The 18,308-nt window shown below is 38.2% G+C and overlaps 1 protein-coding gene across 1 annotated transcript; it reads left to right on the forward strand.

Annotated features, from left to right (window-relative positions):
* The first annotated feature begins 843 nt into the window (after window positions 1-843).
* Window positions 844-18,044, forward strand: rps6kc1 (ribosomal protein S6 kinase polypeptide 1). The gene is made up of 16 exons (XM_052586858.1): window positions 844-1,048; window positions 1,585-1,620; window positions 2,555-2,675; window positions 3,293-3,408; window positions 5,815-5,908; window positions 6,259-6,318; window positions 7,403-7,756; window positions 8,473-8,594; window positions 8,889-8,981; window positions 10,217-10,264; window positions 10,629-10,761; window positions 10,842-12,050; window positions 12,932-13,021; window positions 13,961-14,043; window positions 14,254-14,349; window positions 17,532-18,044. Exons 1-16 carry the CDS (start codon window positions 947-949, stop codon window positions 17,631-17,633), a joined length of 2,859 nt encoding a protein of 952 aa, XP_052442818.1. The 5' UTR covers window positions 844-946; the 3' UTR covers window positions 17,634-18,044.
* The last annotated feature ends 264 nt before the right edge of the window (window positions 18,045-18,308 follow it).

An 18,308-nucleotide genomic window follows, 5' to 3' on the forward strand; every position in this document is an offset into this window, starting at 1 on the left:
TTTCCGCTAGCACCATGTCCTGGAGATCCTGTGTGTTTTCTTGTGAAAGCGAAACTTCTTTGTTTGGCCTACCAACTAACTGGAAATCAGTGGTTAAGGAAAAACCAAATATTCAGATGTGTGCAGTGCAGTGCATTTTATGGAGGACTGTTTCCTGATCCTGGAAGAGAAGACTACAATTCCAGCTGTTCTGACTCGCAGTCTGTAAGTATGTTTACATGTTTAAAGGATTTGCCACTGATGATTCAAACACGAGTTCTGCGCAGTGTAGAGTAGCGTTTGTTGTTTGTCGTTTCTCCGATAACAAATGCAGACATGTTTACACAGCACGATGCAACGCAATGTGTAAAAAGACAGTATATGTCAGCGGTTCTCAATTCCAGTCTTAGCGCCTCCCTGCTCTGCACATTTTGATTCTCTTCGCTCAAGATGTTTGTTCTACTCAAACGCACAGTAAGTTCCTTGCGAAGTGGACATCACAGGATATTCCACCATGATTCCAGGTTGAAGCGAATGTTCCATTCAAAGTGCACTGAAGTGTGCAAGGCGTGAATTTAAATTGAGGTATTCGGCCAATCAAAACGCACTGGATAGCTGGCCAATCAGAGCACCCCACTCTTCAGACCGATGAGCTTAGTTAAAAATCTACAAGTTTCAGAAAGGCGGGGCATAGAGGAGAAACAATAATATTTGGAAAATAATGTGTTTTTTATGTTAAATAAACCCATTTCATTACACCAAATACACACACACACACAAAAATCTTTTTTGGCAACATCATGTGATCCGTTTAATTTTAGATGAACTGTCCCTTTAAATGTCAAGACGCTCCCCGGAAGGTTAGCATGCAGCGTCAGCACGGCCTGATGGTTATTCATGAGCTGATCTGTAGCACTGTTGTCTATTGTAAGGCTAAGTGTCCTGCTATGGCGATGCGTGTCTCAGGATGATCTCGGCGAGAAACAAAGACGAGATTGTGCGATTCTACACGGTCACCGACCCCACGACACACAAGAAAGGCTACACGGTGTATAAAGTGACGGCCAGGGTGAGAATAACGGCATTTCACCGGGGTGTAGAGTACATGTGCTAATGCTAATGTTCATCAGGGACACTAACACAAACTAATAAAACATCAGAGTGGATGATTTGATCAATGATTTGGTTACATCTGTGATGACATGCATGTTTTGGGCTGTGTTTGTTGATGGCAAGTAAATCTGAACCGGTCACAGTCAGATGTGTTACATCATATCCATAATCCTGTTATTATTTTTCTCTCTTTGAGGAAAACGCTCTTATGTATTAAGTCTTCAATCTTTGATTGACACCTGTCAACAGAAATATCAGTTCAAATGCGTCTGAATCTTACACAGACGTAATGTCAATTCAGTAAATGTGTTAATAATAATGGTGTTTTAGATGGTGCTCTTCGTTTCAGTTTTTGTATTCTCTTCCTTATTTTTCTCTCATACATACACGTAATAAAGAGCTGACTAAACCAGAATTTTTGTTCATAATGTAGACCGAGGACATTTGCCTATGTAGTAGTTATATATTAAATATTATTCTGTTTCTCCACAGATTATTTCACGCAAGAACCCCGAGGACATTCAGGAGGTGAGAATTATAAACAAATTCACTCTTCAAAATAAATAAAACAAAATTAAATTAATTACATTAATCATAAATGTCTTTATTCTAACTGTGAATGGTTCATCAGTGCACATTATTCCACAGGCTTTAAAGGTTAGGCTAACCGAGACTGACACAACACATATTATTGCTCTTTTGTTGGTTTGGATTGATTCTGTTAACCTCATAAGTAAGTCGCTTTGGATAAAAGTGTCGGCTAAATGAGTAAATGTAAAATATTGTCAGAATGTTTCATCACAATGTAATAACTTGACCTGTCACTGAAACAACATATATGTAAATGTGTTGTCATTAAGTCTGCACTCAGCATTGGTTGATGTTGACCAATGTCCAAATAGCTGTTGAAGCATTATTTTATGCTGTTGTTGTAGACGATGGAGCCAAAACCTCTAATGAATGCTTTCAGCACCTTGTTGAATCAATGCCACGTAGAATTAAGGCAGTTCTTAAAGTGAAAGGGGGTCAAACACAGTATTAGTATGGTTTTCCTAATAATCCTTTAGGTGATTGTAGTAATTAGATGCATGTTACATTTACATTTATTCATTTAGCAGACGCTTTTATCCAAAGCGACTCACAAATGAGGACAATGGAAGCAATCAAAAACAACAAAAGAGCAATGATATATGATATGTTATGTTATGCTATCTGTTAATGTAATGAGGATTACAGCAGTAATTGAATGAAAAATGCTGTTTTTTTATCTTGTTGAGTCTTTTTTGACTCAACTTTGGCATATTGCAGAAGTAAAATGTAATGCAAATGTCGTTTCATTTAGACTTATGTAAAATAACAATGTTTGGAAAACTGCAAAGCATAGCAAAATTTTGTGTCAAATTGTTGAGATATTACCAGGCATTCATCACAGGTCTTTATTTGTCTGATTCCCTCTCACTAGATCACAGTGTGGAAAAGGTATAGTGATTTCAAAAAGCTTCATCAAAACCTTTGGCAGATACACAGAAACCTCTATGGGCAGTCAGAGCTCTTCCCTCCCTTCGCAAAAGCTAAAGTCTTTGGTAAGTGTGTGTGTGATTGAGACCGAGTGTGCTGGGTTTTTTTCTCTTAAAATTGTGTATTTATTCTGGGGTGCATTTCCTAAAACTATCGTTAGCTAGCTGTGGTCATTGAACTCTATTGGTGATGACAGAACTTGAGAAAAAGGTAGGTTTTTAGTTAAAACCAGTTACACAGTTTTAGTATTTGTATTGTTAGTATGAATTAAAAAAATAAAATGTAGTTAAAGTAATTACAGAACTGTCACTTTCCTTGTCGGACCAGTGTTGAATATTTACTACATGTGCAGTTTATTGATCTGTACTGTACTTCATGTTTGTTGATGTAATTGAGGTGAACTGAATATTGTTGTTGCATATTTTGCTCATTTAGATATCACCAAGGTAACATAGATAAGGTTTTCTCTGATATATCCAACGTGCTATAATGTGTTTCTGAAAAATATAATTTATTTATCCAGTGAAATATTGCAGGCCAAGAAATACATTATCTGCTATGCCAGGATATTTACGGCATGGGAAATTTTTAATAAAAATAGATGCATGAAAATGTAATCCTGAGAGTGTTGTTTGTTCAGATTATGTTACTTCTATCTTAAGGTGTGTGTTTGTGTTTGAAGGTCGTTTTGATGAGTCTGTGATTGAAAAGAGAAGGCAGTGCTCTGAGGATTTGTTGCAGTTCAGTGCTAATATTCCTGCTCTGTATGGCAGCCAGTACATGCAGGATTTCTTTAAGGTATGTATATGAACTGGGATAGCTATCAGAGCTGCCAGGTTGTTTTCAGTGATATTTGCATTTATTCATCTGTCAATCAGTGATATGCATTTTTAAATACAGGCCTTCAATTTGATGAATTCCAATAAGAAACATTGTTTCATAAGTAACAGGACACCCTCTGTACATCACACATTACATTTACGTGTTTTTATTATTATATATATATATATATATATATATATATATATGTAGATAGTATTAGTATTACTGTTACAGGGTGTTTTTTTTTTTTTTTATCAAAAATGTCTATCAAAAGAATAGAGAAAGCTAGTGTTAGAAGCAGGCCTCTGAACCGGTTCAATGGAACGAAAACAAAAATTGGAAACGAAGAAAATTCTGACAGGAACCGAACCAGAAGCAGAAACTAAATCAAGTGTTCAAATCAAAAATTTTAAATGGCCATTAACCGGTTAATAACGTTAATGCATTGTTCCATTTAATATTTGAAATTTGCTGTCAACCAATCAGGAATAATGTATTCAACAGATCATGCGCCCTGCAGCGTTTGTGAACGGAGAAAACAGAATAAAACTATAGGTGTACATATAAAGGAATAGCCTATATTGGCCTACACAATGTATTTCATTTAAATCATTGAGCGATCAACAAAACGAAAGAATAAAATGGCTGAGTTTCGTTTTATTGTTGTGACGCGATCCAAAATTCACAGAAAGGAAAACGAGACAGCAGAAAATAATGTTCTTTATTTTTAAAAAGGTTTACAGTTTTATTTATTTAGCGAATCTTGACCATTTTTCTGTGTATTTGTATAACTATGACCGTATCGCGCTGGTGCCTCATGACACAGACACAACATATTTTTGGAGGGATTTGGTGTGGAGAAAAGGAAACTAATTACTGTGTTTATCATATGTAGTATTTGTATAGGCTACATATATATGTGTGTGTGTGTGTGTGTGTGTAAATATATGCTGTTTTATAATGTAAACATTTTAATTTACTGCCATTTTAGCACATTATTTCTGAATGTAGCCTTATAATAAAATGTGATGTGAGCCTATGCAACTCTCATATAAAAGTCCTGCAGTTAGGGGTTAGTCTTTCTGACCTCATGGCATGGTCAGTTTTTTCTTCGTAAAAAAAATTGCTAAGTTATCACTAGTCTGGTTTTGTTTGTAATTATGGGGTATGGTGTATAGAGCGATGTGGATTTTTAAATAGTTTTCTGTTAATCCGCAAATAACTCTGCACTAGAGTTAATCGAAGTGGCTACATGATGAATTGTAAAGCTCTGGCTCTAAGCTTTCAAATATGACACCTGTCTTGTGTTGTTCAAGGTAGTGGTTAAAAATAGTAATATATTAAGAACAGATCACAATAATTCTTTAAAAAGCTGAAATTTAAAGCTTTAAAATGATGCCTATTTTGTGTTAATCCATTCAGTGGTTGCTTAGTAATTTGATTATGAATTTTTTCATGTAGGAGGTGTCAGACTCACACTTTGTTTCTGAACATGAAGAAATAATTTATAATAACTTTTGGAAAACCATTCAACTATTTAAGGTTTTGCCACTGACTTTTACTGGGTGCTTAATTTATATGCCAGTGAACTACTGTCCTGAAATAAGATATTAATTATATTATTACAAATAAGGGCAGTCAATCAACTGGTGATCATAATCTAATAAATAGCTTGGTATTCAGTGTATGACGAGATGACCTACGGCTGAAAGAGAGTTTGAACGAGAGATGCTGTTTGCAGCTTGTCACTTTGCAATTTTATGTCAGTTGTGTCTTAACATTACTCTGACAAAGCTTCAGGTGATTGAGGGAAATACGAGGACCGTTTCGAAACCTGCTGTGGGTGATACACTGCTGCCAGTTGGTGGAGCTGTGAGCTTGACTAACAATAGCCAAATCTGTGCGATCAACCTACTTCACCGAACATACAGCTCAAGTTTGGTCCAAATCATTCACTGCGTGTGGAGGATATGAGGCACTTCCTGTCTCTGCTTTTTTTTGCTGACTGGGGTGTCCACTAGCACGTAATGAGCAGATCAGGTGATTTCAGTTTTCAGTTCATAGAGCTGTCGAGCATCCAAAAGATGAGAAACAGGGTCTGGAGAGATCTAATGAGACGATTTGTTCGTCTACAACAACCTAGCAATGGCCTGGCAACCAGAACACCCTAGCAATTAACTATATTCATTTTTCTCTTATTAGACATCTTCTCATTTCCATTTGTACTATTTTGCAGTAAAAAAAAAAAAAAAAAAAAGGATTCTGTCTGTTTTTTTGTCAGACAGAATGAACAAAGATTTCCTGAATCTCTTTGTTAATCACTTCCTCCCCATCTCACAGGAAGTAAACATTGTAACCTCAAGCGGCTTGTGTGTGTTTTAGGGTGGTGAGGTGCAAGACAGCTCTGAGCTCATCGGCCCAGCCGAGCCCTTCTCTGATTTCTTAGCCGACAGTCTCTTAGATAGCAGCTCTGAAGGTAAGATCATCCGTAAAGTGTCAAACTCACTTTGTTAAATTAAAGTCACACTTAAAAAATGGCCCACATCCAATAAAGTTAATTTTTGTATTCCCGAAAATACTTAATAGTGTTTTTAAATCAAAACTTATGATTTTGGATTTAAGTAAATGTATTGTTATTAATTTCAAATTGTTGTAATTAAGCATTATAGCATAACAATATAGTATGTGTTGCTGTGCTAGTGATTTGCATAATTTGACACACACTAGTGAATAATATGATCACTCATGATTATGTTATTTCAAAATGCATTAATAACTGTACAAAAAGCTATTTAATTTGGTATTTTTTCTGTTGCCTTTCCGTAGCTTCTAAAGATATCAGTGTTGTGGATGATTTGACAGTGGGCAACCCATGTGAACATGAGCGTAAGTGAGAGTTTGAATTATTATATTATTATGATTGTGTGAATTATCTTGTCATGATGACAAAATTTCAGGACTAATACCATTAACATTTTTATTGACACCTGAAAATTTGTGTCTTTTGTCATCATTTGACTTCATCCTAAAAGAACCCTTTGCTTTTTCTTCTTTAATCTCTCCCTGTCTAGTTTGTACTTCTCTGAACAATGCCTGAAACTTTTCACTACGAGCACTTCCTTCATTTAGCTTCTTTATGATCACTTGTTTTTTGCATCTACAAAATGAATAAATGTAACTCCTTCAACATCTTGGCATTGACATTGAATATGATTAATTTCAAATAGATTTTTGTTATTAAAAATGGTTTCGCCACTGCGAGGAAATACATTATTGGAAAAAAGAGGAAACAAGAAGTTTCCCGTATCTTCTCAATTTGTTCAGTGATTTAGAGTAATCTTGAGGTTTATCACATGGACATCACATGTCTTAGTGCTATCATATGACATAGCACTGAGACATACAACAGGCTTTTAAATAGTCTTTTTATATTCAACAAAATCGTTTCAAACTGTGTAAGGCTAATTTCAAGACATGGATGAAATAAAATTGCAAAACATTCTATATCCTAAATGTTAATATATCCTTCTTCGAATACTTTTCTTTGTGTATTTTTAAGGCTCTTTGTATGCTTAAAATGATATGAAATCCAGGGGCACACAGCAGACATGCTGGACATGCTGTGTAAGTGGACTCTGTAGTGCCCCATTTTAACTAAAGTTGGGAGGGGGTCAGCTATACAACCCTGCTGCTTGAGGGCCACTTTCCAACAGAGTTTAACTCCAGTTAGTTTCAACACACTTCCCGGAAGATTTGAGTGATCTTGAAGACCAAAGCTGGTTCAGTTGTGTTGAACTGTGGCTAAACTCCGCTGGAATATGGCTCTACAGAAGCAGGATTGTCCTACACTCACCAGACTCAAATATATTGTTGTTGTAAAGCCATACAACTTTCAAAGTTAGTGATTAGCTCTGCCCAACAGGAAGTCAGCTGTTCTGAATTCATGCTAGATTTGTGTCGTTGATGACAGGTGGCAGCAGTGACAGTGAGCTGAATTCTCTGGAGGTTGATGGAGACACTCTGGCTGCAGTGGATGATGGAATGGCATCAGGCAGCATCAGGCACACAACAACAAAAAGCAACTCCTCTCCTATCCAGCAGCGAGTGACGTCCCAAAGCCAGCTGGGAGTAGAGTCCAGCCATAGCAGTGGAGGGGCTTTGAGCTTCACCTCCAGCCTCAGGAACTACTCCGAGAAGAAGGACTACCTGGAAGAGGCCAGTGAGCAGATCGCTCTAGCTGTCCAGAAAGAAGTGGAGCAGGACTTTGCAGTGGCATTTTCCTACTACCGTAGAGGTGTAGATCTTCTGCTGCAGGGTGTGCAAGGTATATAATTGAATGCATAACACTTTATTTCAACATGCAGAACTGGCTTCATGTGCTCGGTTATTCCAGGGTTCTAGCAGAAAGTCATCTAAGCATGTTTCTCTTGACCACAATTAAGAGAAAACAGTTTAACACACCTAGGTTTCTACCAAAAATGTGACATACTGTGAGTACTATTGGCAGAAATTTGCCACTATACCCAGTTGTTCACAGTTCACAGTATTTTGTTTACAGCCAAAACTATCTGAATTTGAGCCCTGGAGGCTTTCTTATTACAGAAAACATGGACAGTGTATACAGCTCATCAGTAACAGCAGCTGAATAATAAACACTTACCCAAACAATACATGTTCGTGGGCTTCTCAATCACTTATGACTCATTTCAGACAGCTCAGAATCAGTTCTTTCTTTTAGGAGATCGTAGACCTTTTACATTCACAAACAGCTATATTACAGACAGACTATATATATATAAACTGTAGGAAAAAGCTTAAAAGGGGCACTTTAGCATCAGCTTAATTAGAATATGTAACAATCCACTATGGATAAATTGTCATTTTATATTTGTTATGTTCTACATCATCATTTGTAGTGATTCATTCTCTCCAAATGTTAAACTTGTGAAGTTGCACATATTTTTAATACTAAGCAAATAAACCAAACTCACTTTTTGGAGTGGACGTTTATTGCGAGTGTATGTGTTGCATATATTTCAGGGGAGGTAAGTCCCAGCAGAAGGGAGGCTGTGAAGAGGAAGACAGCTGAATATCTGATGCGTGCCGAGCTCATTTCTGAACAGCTCAAAGACAGCATGGGTCAGAGCTCCACTCAGAGCAGGGTCAGTGTGTGTGTGTGTGTGTGTGTGTGTGTGTGTGTGATCTTTCACCTTCACAATCAAACATGAGGCCTCATTTACAAAATGCCCATATTTATAGTTACTTTGAACTGATAAAATGTAAAATGTAACTGATGTAAAAGTGAACCAAGTGAGTGAACACGTTTTATAAATGAGTGCACATTTTATGAATGTGGCTCTTAAACATTTACATTAGCCTATTAGTCATATTGCCTGGACTATGTGTTGTTTACATCTGTTTTTTTTTTGTTTTGTCATTGTTGGGTGTGTCTTCAGGCATTGGGCTCGCAGTGCTGTGGTGGCTTGTGGACTGAGCAGACTCATTCTGATGAGCTAATGCATTACAGAGTGCTGGGCATTATTGATAAGGTACAATATTATGTTTCAATATTAAAACTGCATTATGATCATTACTGTATACAACACAAAATATTATGGAAATTTTTAAAGGAATAGTTCATTAAAATGAAAGCCAAGCCATTATTTATTGCTCCCATCTCATCTCTTGTGAAGCATGTTCCTAAAGAAAGGCTTGATCTTCTTGATGTTGAATAAAGCAAATCTGCAGGACCGGACAGTTTTATTAATGTGGTCTGAGAATGTTATCTGATTATCAATCATAACTACAAGGTTTCTGGCTGTTTTCGATGGGTTTGCTGGAACCACAAGCAGTTCTGTCTTGGCAAGGTTAAATTGAATGTTATGGTCCTTCATCCAGCAAGAGATGTCTGTTAGACAAGCTGAGATGCGGGCAGCTATTGTTCGATCATCAGGATGGAATGAGAAGAGTTGAGTGTAATCACATTGCAGTGATATAAAAAGCCATGTTTCTGAATGACTGAACCTAGTGGTGCCATGTAGACAGAAGAAAAGTGGTCCAAGAACTGAGCCCTGAGGCACCCCGGTAGTAAGATGTTGCGACTTGGACACCTCACCTCTCCAAGACAACTTGAAGGACCTGGGGTGCGGTTCCTGAGATGCCCTTTGCCATAAGGGTTGACAGGAGGATCTAGTGGTTAACCGTGTCAAAATCAGCAGACATATCCAGAAAGATAACTGTTGAAGATTTGGATTCCGCTCTTGCCAGTCTTAGGTCTTCAACAAGTGAGAGCAAGGCAGTCTCGGTTGAATATCCACTTCTGAAACCAGATTACTTGCTGTCAAGGAGGTTGTTCTGTGTGAGAAAGGCAGAGATTCGGTTGAACACAGCTCGTTCAAGTGTTTTTACAATATAATGAAGAAGGGAAGTCGGTCTGTTGTTAAAAAAAAAGATGGGTTAAGGGTAGGTTTCTTAAGTAGAGGGGTTATACGAGCCTGTCTAAATAAGCCCAAAAAACACCAGTGTGAAGGGATTTTAATGACAGTATTATCATTTGTAGAACTGCTTTATTGATTAAGCATCTTCATTTCAAATTTGGTAAATTTTGAAACGTTGACACCTGTTATTGAACTGACCTGAATCAACAGTGAACCGATTCAGTGTCAAACTGCATAAATTCCTAGATGAAAGGAAGGTTAGAGCACAGATTTATACAACACTTTCCTAAGAAAGTATTTGTGGTTAAACATTGTTTGATGCCTGTGTTTGTTTAATTCATGTGCAGGTTCTCTTGGTGATGGATAGAAGAACACAGGAAACATTTATTTTGAAAGTAAGTGGTTCATTTACAGTAAATAACACCTTATAATTTAACTGCCATGGGCCACAGATATGCTGTGCTTCAGTTTAAATTGACTGTTTCATTTTTATTTGCATAGTAATAGTTGTAAAATCCCCTGCCTTGTTCTGTACCAAACTGTCATAAAAGTTTTGTTGCCCTTAAAATTACAATTTCTAAATTCAATTCAATTTCCTTTTGTATTTGGGACTTTGTATTAAATGTGGGAGAAAAGACAACGTTATAAGAGATTACAGTAACATTACAGTAAAGATTTAACATTACAGTAAAGTGTAGGCATAAACTACAAATACAGGACCACTGATTATGTCCTGATATGACTTCTGTGTGTGTGCAGGGTTTAAGGAAAAGCAGTGCATGTGGACGTGTTAAGAAAACTATTTTGCCTCGTATCGTGCCTAACATGGTACAACTGGAGAAATACATAATATCAGAGGACTCCGTCTTTCTTTTATTGCAGTATGCTGAGGGTGAGTTGTTTTCATTGTTTTTGCTTTTTTGCCTAATCGTGTAAACAGGATGTTGAGTAGTGCTTCCTCTGTCTCCTCAGGTGGTAAATTGTGGTCTCATATCTGCAAGTATCTGCGTGAGAACAGTCCAGAAGAAAGCTTCAACATACCTTTCATCCAGAAAGCTCACTCTGTAGCGGTACATTCAACCCTGAACCCTGTAGACACCGGTTCCAGCAGTGTGGATTCTCGAGCCCTAAGCCTCGGGGAGAATCCCTCAGCACCCCAACTGGCAGACTCTGGTGCCACCTCTGAAGAGGAGTGCACCAACAGCTACTTGACACTGTGCAATGAGTATGAGCAGGAGAAGCTGGATCCAGATGAGGACCGCAGCTCACTCGCTCCCCTGTTAACACAGAAACATACATGCTCCGTGTTGAGCACTGATAGTCTGTGCTCTCCGATATCGATGCAGGAGCTGTGCTTGTTCACTGAGGAAGAGCAACTAGCCGGCTTTGAGGACCATCCGGACCAGTCACCGCCAATGGAGCTCTTCCACAGTGACAGGAGAGAAGCCTGCAAGCCATCGATTGTACCCTCAGATGAAGGTTCAGAGCTCACAGAGGAGCCAGTGGAGACGATACAGGAAGTGTCGGATGTCTGGACATCTGATAGTGATCAATGCTCGAACGATCTGGTGCCGGTGATTTCCTTTAAAGAGGCTGTACTGGAGGATGCCACTGTCAGCTGTGCTGTTGAGGGACAACCGCCTGATTTATTGGTCAATCTGCCAGTGCTTGAAGATGGCACAGTGGACACGCAAGATAAAGAGCTTATCACTCAAGACATCGCTTTTGCTGCAGTGGCCAAATCCTCTCCTACATTTGGCAGGCCAGATGTTCTACAGAGAGGAGAGAAAGAGGAGTTGGACCAGTCCGTTGATGTTGCCACTTCTCCTCTTCTACACAGACCATCAAACACATCTTTTAGAACAGACTCATTGACTCGGTCTTCCCCTGAGCTCTCTGGCACACTGGACGCAGCTGTTCCTGGAACTCAGATGGACTTTGTTCAGCATGGAGAAGTGGGCTTGAGGTCCAAAGGTACTTTAGGAGAACAGGGGGATGAGGAAGTGTCCAGGTTGTTTCAAGAGCTTGATAAGTTGGCCGCAGTTTCATTAGACACACGCATCCCAGAGGCTCTAGTGAGGAACTGGGCTGCTGACATGGTTATGGCTCTGGATGCTCTGCATCAGGAGGGCATTATATGCCGGGACCTGAACCCCAGCAACATACTGCTAAACCACGCAGGTGAATCAATCAATCTTGCTTCATTACACTATTCAAAAGACCTGTTCCTTCATATTGGCTTTTGAGAATGGCATTTGTGTGTTAGAAGAATACTCCTAATAGTTGATATCAATTTTAAATGTACAGGCTAGTGCTAGTTAGGTTAGTAGCTAGTTGGGTTATTTGGCAAACCAGCCTGGTTAAATGTTGGACAGAACACATGCTTGATTGATTGATTTAACTCCACTATTGTTTAAAAATAACTTAATTAGTGGCTTAAAATGGGTTGAAAATTCTAAATCACACACAAAATTATTAGAATTTACAATCATAGTCAAAAGGTGAACATTTATTAATAAGCAAGAACACCCATGGACAAAAAATAAGACAAATAGTTTTGATTGGCTGCTGTTCAGGGGGAACTGCCACCTCACATTTCATTTATTTGATTTTTTTATTAACTCACAGTCCCAATGCAGCTCTTGCATTAAAGCTCAATTTGGAAAACCCTGTTGTGATGTAATGTTTAATGCATTTTGTGATGTTGATATAAAAACAAATAACCTAGATCACTAACAACAGCTTTCATTGTGTAATCTGTTATCAGTAACAGACTACAATTTTTATGTAATTACCTAGTACTGCTAACAAATCCACTGGGTTCATTGAGTGTGTATATATTTACATTAACTTTTACATTTATTCATTTAGCAGATGCTTTTATCCAAAGCTACTTACAAATGAGGACAATGGGACATTATCATTCATGCAATCATTTTATGGGGTCTTAAATTACAATTGAAGAGAGACTAGCACACATTACATAATAACTTTATTTATTCTCTCTCTCTCTCTCTCTCTCTCTCTCTCTCTCTCTCTCTCTCTCTCTCTCTCTCTCTCAGGTCGTGTGCAGCTCACCTATTTTTGTAGCTGGAGTGATGTAGAGGAGTCATGTGACCCGATCGCCCTCTCTAAGATGTACTGTGCACCAGGTCAGCTTGTCTTAATCTTATAGGCACAGTCTTGTCCTGTATTTGTGCTTTTTCATTAAATGCACTGTATTTTCTTTTTTTAGCTCACTATTCACTGACTCTGAAAGAGGAAAGAATAAAAGTTTCAGGGTTTTTCTTAACAGTACAGGCAGATTTTGCCTGGATTCACAATTGTTGGGGAGGGTGCAGGAAGAGAGGTGCAGATTCAATAGTCTATTTTAATGCAGTTGGCATTTAGCTTGCAACAATAAAGAAACCTAACTAAATCTAGATCAAGGGGGAAAAGCACACGCCAGGGCAAGAGAGAAATTTGTCAGAATCTGACAAACAAAACAGAGCTGGCTGGAACCAATCAACTAAGAGAAACAGCAAATATAAGTAACCAAACAGTATTGAGTATATATCAAATGGGGAAATGGCCATTCTTTATAATAAGTTATTATAATAAATAAAACGGATTATATTTGAAGTAGAGCTTCAATAATGAGAATTATTGCAGTATACTGTTGATCAGAAGGCTTTTAAATTTACAAAGCACCATCATTTACCATGTATTTACTGCAGTAACACTAAATGAAACGAGGTGTTTTGGCAAAAATTAGAGATTTTTTTTTTTTTTTGAATAATTCAATTTAACCATTTAAAATTGAGGTTGTTATAATTTTTACAGATGTTGCTGTTTTTGTTAATGAACATAAGTTTCCATCTGCATCCTAACGCAAGGTACTACTACTGTCAACTCGAGCTACTGTTAAATGTGCATTTCTGAGAGACATAAAAAAAATTAATTTTACTTTTGTTATATTGCAGCCTGCACTGCGAACTGTGCTGGAAATACACATAATCAAAGTCAGGCAACACAAACCTGTTTAATGATTTGAAACTATTCGACTATTCGATGATTTTTCCATAAAAAAATTTTCTCTCTCTGTCATTTAGAAGTGGGTGGAATCTGCGAAGAGACATTAGCGTGTGACTGGTGGAGTTTAGGAGCCCTTTTATTTGAGCTCATAGTCGGAAAGGTGAGATTATTTCATCAACAGATGTGCTATCCTTAGTGAATCATTTTCAAATATATATATATATATATATATATATATACTGATTTAAGTGTGACAAATTATAGCGAAGGGTTTTGTGTTTTCTATGTATCTCTGCTTAAATACAAAATACTTAAATGTTGAAGGACTCAAATTTGTTGTTTGTGTACAATTTGGTGTGTGTGCGTTTAGTCTCTATATCAGTGTCATCCTGCTGGCATTGGAAGACACTCATCCCTGAACGTCCCTGAGTTTGTGTCGGAGGAAGCACGCTCTCTGCTGGAACAGGTATGTATTACAATTGTAAACATTTAATTTATGTCACCTAGAGAACAGAAGTGAGGGTACACGGTTACCGAAGTGTCTAAGACAGGCTTCCCCTCTCTTTCTGAGTTCAGTTTATCATAGGGAAATAGTTTAAATGGAAACATACCTCACTTGTTTGCATTTAGGGCCGTTACATAGTCAACGCTAGAAACGCGAGCAAGCAACGCGAAGGACGCGAGTGACGCGCTCCCTTTCATAGTCTAAACAGTGGACGCAAGCGTCACGGGCGATGCATGCATGTAGAGTCGGGTGATATTAGTAGGGTCGGGTCGCGTGATATTCAGATCACAATGGCAACTGAAGAGGAGTGTATTCTGTTGCTGATTTTACATCGGCGGCAACAAAGGCAACGCAGAGATTAATTGTGGATGAATACGTATAAGTTCGCATAAATTTTCCTCTTCTCCCGCCGTTGTATTCAAACCTTCTTCTTCTGTAAACACAATATACTTGAATTAATGTACAATACTTGCAATGTCGCCCCCATCGACAACGCATAGTATTGCGTGCATCGGCGCATCGCGTATCATAAACTAGAACAACACATTTGGCTACGCACCGACGCATAATGGCGGCCGAAGCATAACGATGCGTAGCCTCAGGGACGCGTATGCGTACAGATGCGTTGACTATGAAACGGCCCTTACTGTAATACATACTGTTTCTGTTTGGATGTTTGAAGGCAGCTCCCTGTAAGTCTTAAAGGTGTCAGGAACTAAAAAAACAAATAAGCCTAAACTTTTCTCCGTCATACCTGAAGTGTTTAAAGGTTCCATAGAATGCATTGATATGATATTTTAAATTGTTCTCTGGTGTCCCTTGAGTGTGTATGCAAAGTTTTATCTCAAAATATCCCACAAATAATTTTTTATACCTTTTTCAAATTTTCACTTTTAGGGTATGAGCCAAAATGCTCTATTTATGTGTATGTTCCCTTTAAATGAAAATTAACTGGTCCTCCCCCTCCCTTCAAATGTGGTTTTCCTACGGGTTGCTTTTCATGTCAGCGGGAGTGGCAACCTTGCTCCCTTTTCAGAAGAGTGTTGTAGCTTTAAAAGTGCATGTTTGTGGAATAGTGGTGTTACAGTGACCGTGTTACTGACCTCACATGTCGCTTCCAAACACAATTTTCACACATTACGTATAGCACGTAAAGGCAGCTCTAATGAAAACAGGCAGAAATATACAGGCAGAGGCAATGGTAATGCTTTAGCAGCATTAGCCTTACAGAGAGCCAAAAAACTCTTTTGGAAAAACAAAATAAGGCACGTGATGGTTACTTTGTCTGGCATCTGGACTTTTGCGCACAAAGTGTTGGTATCGATCCCTCTTTCAGAAGCAATATTTGCACAACTCCAGCTCTGAGATGACCATCGTTTGTGAGAGAGTCAAGTCCGATGTATAATGTTAGCACAAATTATAGGACTTTTCCATTTTTTGTTTAGTCCTGGACATTTCCTTTGAATAATTAAATGTAACCACTGTGTCCTCAGCGGTCTATGGAGACTCCAATGTTAATTGGTGCATCCCAACACACAACACTTTTAATGGCTCTTTGGTGCTGACATTGTGCCTCCAGCAGCTACAGCAGGAGAACAGTAATGGTGGACCGCAGCTTCTCACTCAGGGCTGTGTATATGCTAATAGGGCAGAAAGCGTCACAGATGGGCGGGACTTTCACCAACTATGTCATCATAGTCTGGAACTGCTTGTGTGGAGAGACTGTTTATGATTTTATTTTGGAATTATAAAACAATGTTTGGCTGGATTTTTACCATTATAGGCTTTTTTTTTTCACATGCTGCTGCCATACAACTGTTCAAACACCTTATAAAAGTGATTTTTGCTTTGTATGGCACCTTTAACTGTTCCATTCTGTGCCAGTTCGTGCTAGTCGACATGATCAGATATTTGTTAATTTTTGCTCAAATGGTGCACTTGGCCACCTACAGAGAGAAACTAGTAGCCAGACAACATGCAAGTGACCGATCCTCAGTGTCAATGTCACTGTATGCATTCTCCGGGCTGAGAACGGCTCCTAATTGTGCTGATCTGAGCTCAAGTGGAATCATAACTGGAACTGTTCCTTATCATTCATAGAACCTTTTGGCCCTATGGTGGTAACCGCTTGATGTTCGCTGATCTTTTGCTGCTAAAAAGGCATGCTCCCAATCATCAGACCATTCAAAATGTCTCTGTTAAAGGAAGAACAATAGTAGAAACATTTCTACAAAACCCTCAATAATATCCACACTTTTCTAAGAGTTCCAGCTTATTTGTTGGTATAGGGAATTCTAGTGGCACTTTTTCAATACACACTACCAGCTCGGCTCAACTAGCCTTTGTCTGGTTTTCCATGGTGTAAAAGTTGTACCTGTACCTTCTTCCAGACACTTTTTTCGTATCAACTCCGGCGAGGTTCTGAGCAAGCTTACGCGATACTAAAATGTGACGAAAAATTGCTTCAACAGGTTTTAATGATCCTCTGCCTACCTTTTTCCCCAAGTATGTTACATCCTTCTTAGCAAACTCACACTTTGCCAAATTTAGTATAAGTGAGGTATCATCTGAAAGAGTGAAGATGGTTTCAAAAGTTCTCATATGATCTACCCAGCAATTTGAGTACACCACCATATCATCTAAATAAGCTTCGCAATCTTGTACGCCAGACAAAAACGTCTACATAGGTCATTGGAATGTAGCCGGTGCATTTTGCATCCCGAACGTGATTTAAAGTCACACCAGAGGTGTTCAGCTGGGAATCAGGACTTTGCTTTCTGCAGACCGGTCAAAGTTCTTCCACACTGACTCAATCTATCATTTCTTTTTGAACCTTCCCATAATCACAGAGGCATTGTCATTAGATTAGAAAAGGGTCCTGTCCAATCTTTTACTATAAAATTAGAGGCACACAATTCCATAGAATATAATTATATGCTTAAACATTAAGTACTCATTGGAATTACTAATGTAGTCAAACCTGTTCATTAGAAAGGGGTGTCCCAATGCTTTTGTCAATAAAGTGTATGTCAAATGATCAAGGGAATTTTGGTTTCTCAGTTCATAATGCCTTTAACTTTTGCTTTAAGAAAAGTACATTCTACTGTAATCACCACTCATGCTCTCTCTTTCTCTGTCTGTAGCTGTTGCAGTATAATCCAGTGGAGCGGCTGGGTTCGGGAGTCGCTGGTGTGGAGGATATTAAGTCTCATCCATTCTTTTCTCATGTGAACTGGACCAAGTAAACCATTAAGATACACTTGAATGAGAGGAACGATCTACATTGACTGTAAAATGTCCATATGTCCAAAAACATCAAATGATGGAGAACACATGCTTATTTAATGTCCCAAGCTCGTTGTCAACTGTGAGGAAGTTACAATGTGGTATACAGGGAGTTTCTGTTTATATCAGGAAAAATATCAATACATATATCCTGTATAAAACTGTTAATATGTATGGGTGCTTAATTTATAGTGTTTACAAAAAGCAGCTGGCACATTTTGACTGCATGAACATCTTTAGCATGTGCTAGAAGGACATGTACTAAGTGATCCTAGTCAGTTGTTTAATTGAATTTTATCACAGGCACTACATATTCTCTACTAACCCATCTGATGCTTTGTGTTATTCATTAAACTTCTCTGTGTCAGTGGGCTTTTTTTTTTTTTTTTACTGGATGTGTTAGATTCTCAGTGTTGGTTTATACACTTTAAGATAACTACATGCATAATCAAGTCACTTTTATTTCTATATTGCTTTATATAATAGAGATTGTGTCAAAGCAGCTTCACAGAGATAAACGGAAGAATCAGAGTTCAGAATATGGAGTTCAGATTCTGCTATAAAAGATTATTATTTAGCTTTGAGCACAAAGAAAGAAATGACTACTTTTTAAAAGGTGCTTGTGCAGCAGATGA

The sequence above is a fragment of the Carassius gibelio genome, chromosome B20, assembly GCF_023724105.1.
Source record: "Carassius gibelio isolate Cgi1373 ecotype wild population from Czech Republic chromosome B20, carGib1.2-hapl.c, whole genome shotgun sequence".
NCBI classification, from domain to species: Eukaryota; Metazoa; Chordata; class Actinopteri; order Cypriniformes; family Cyprinidae; genus Carassius; species Carassius gibelio.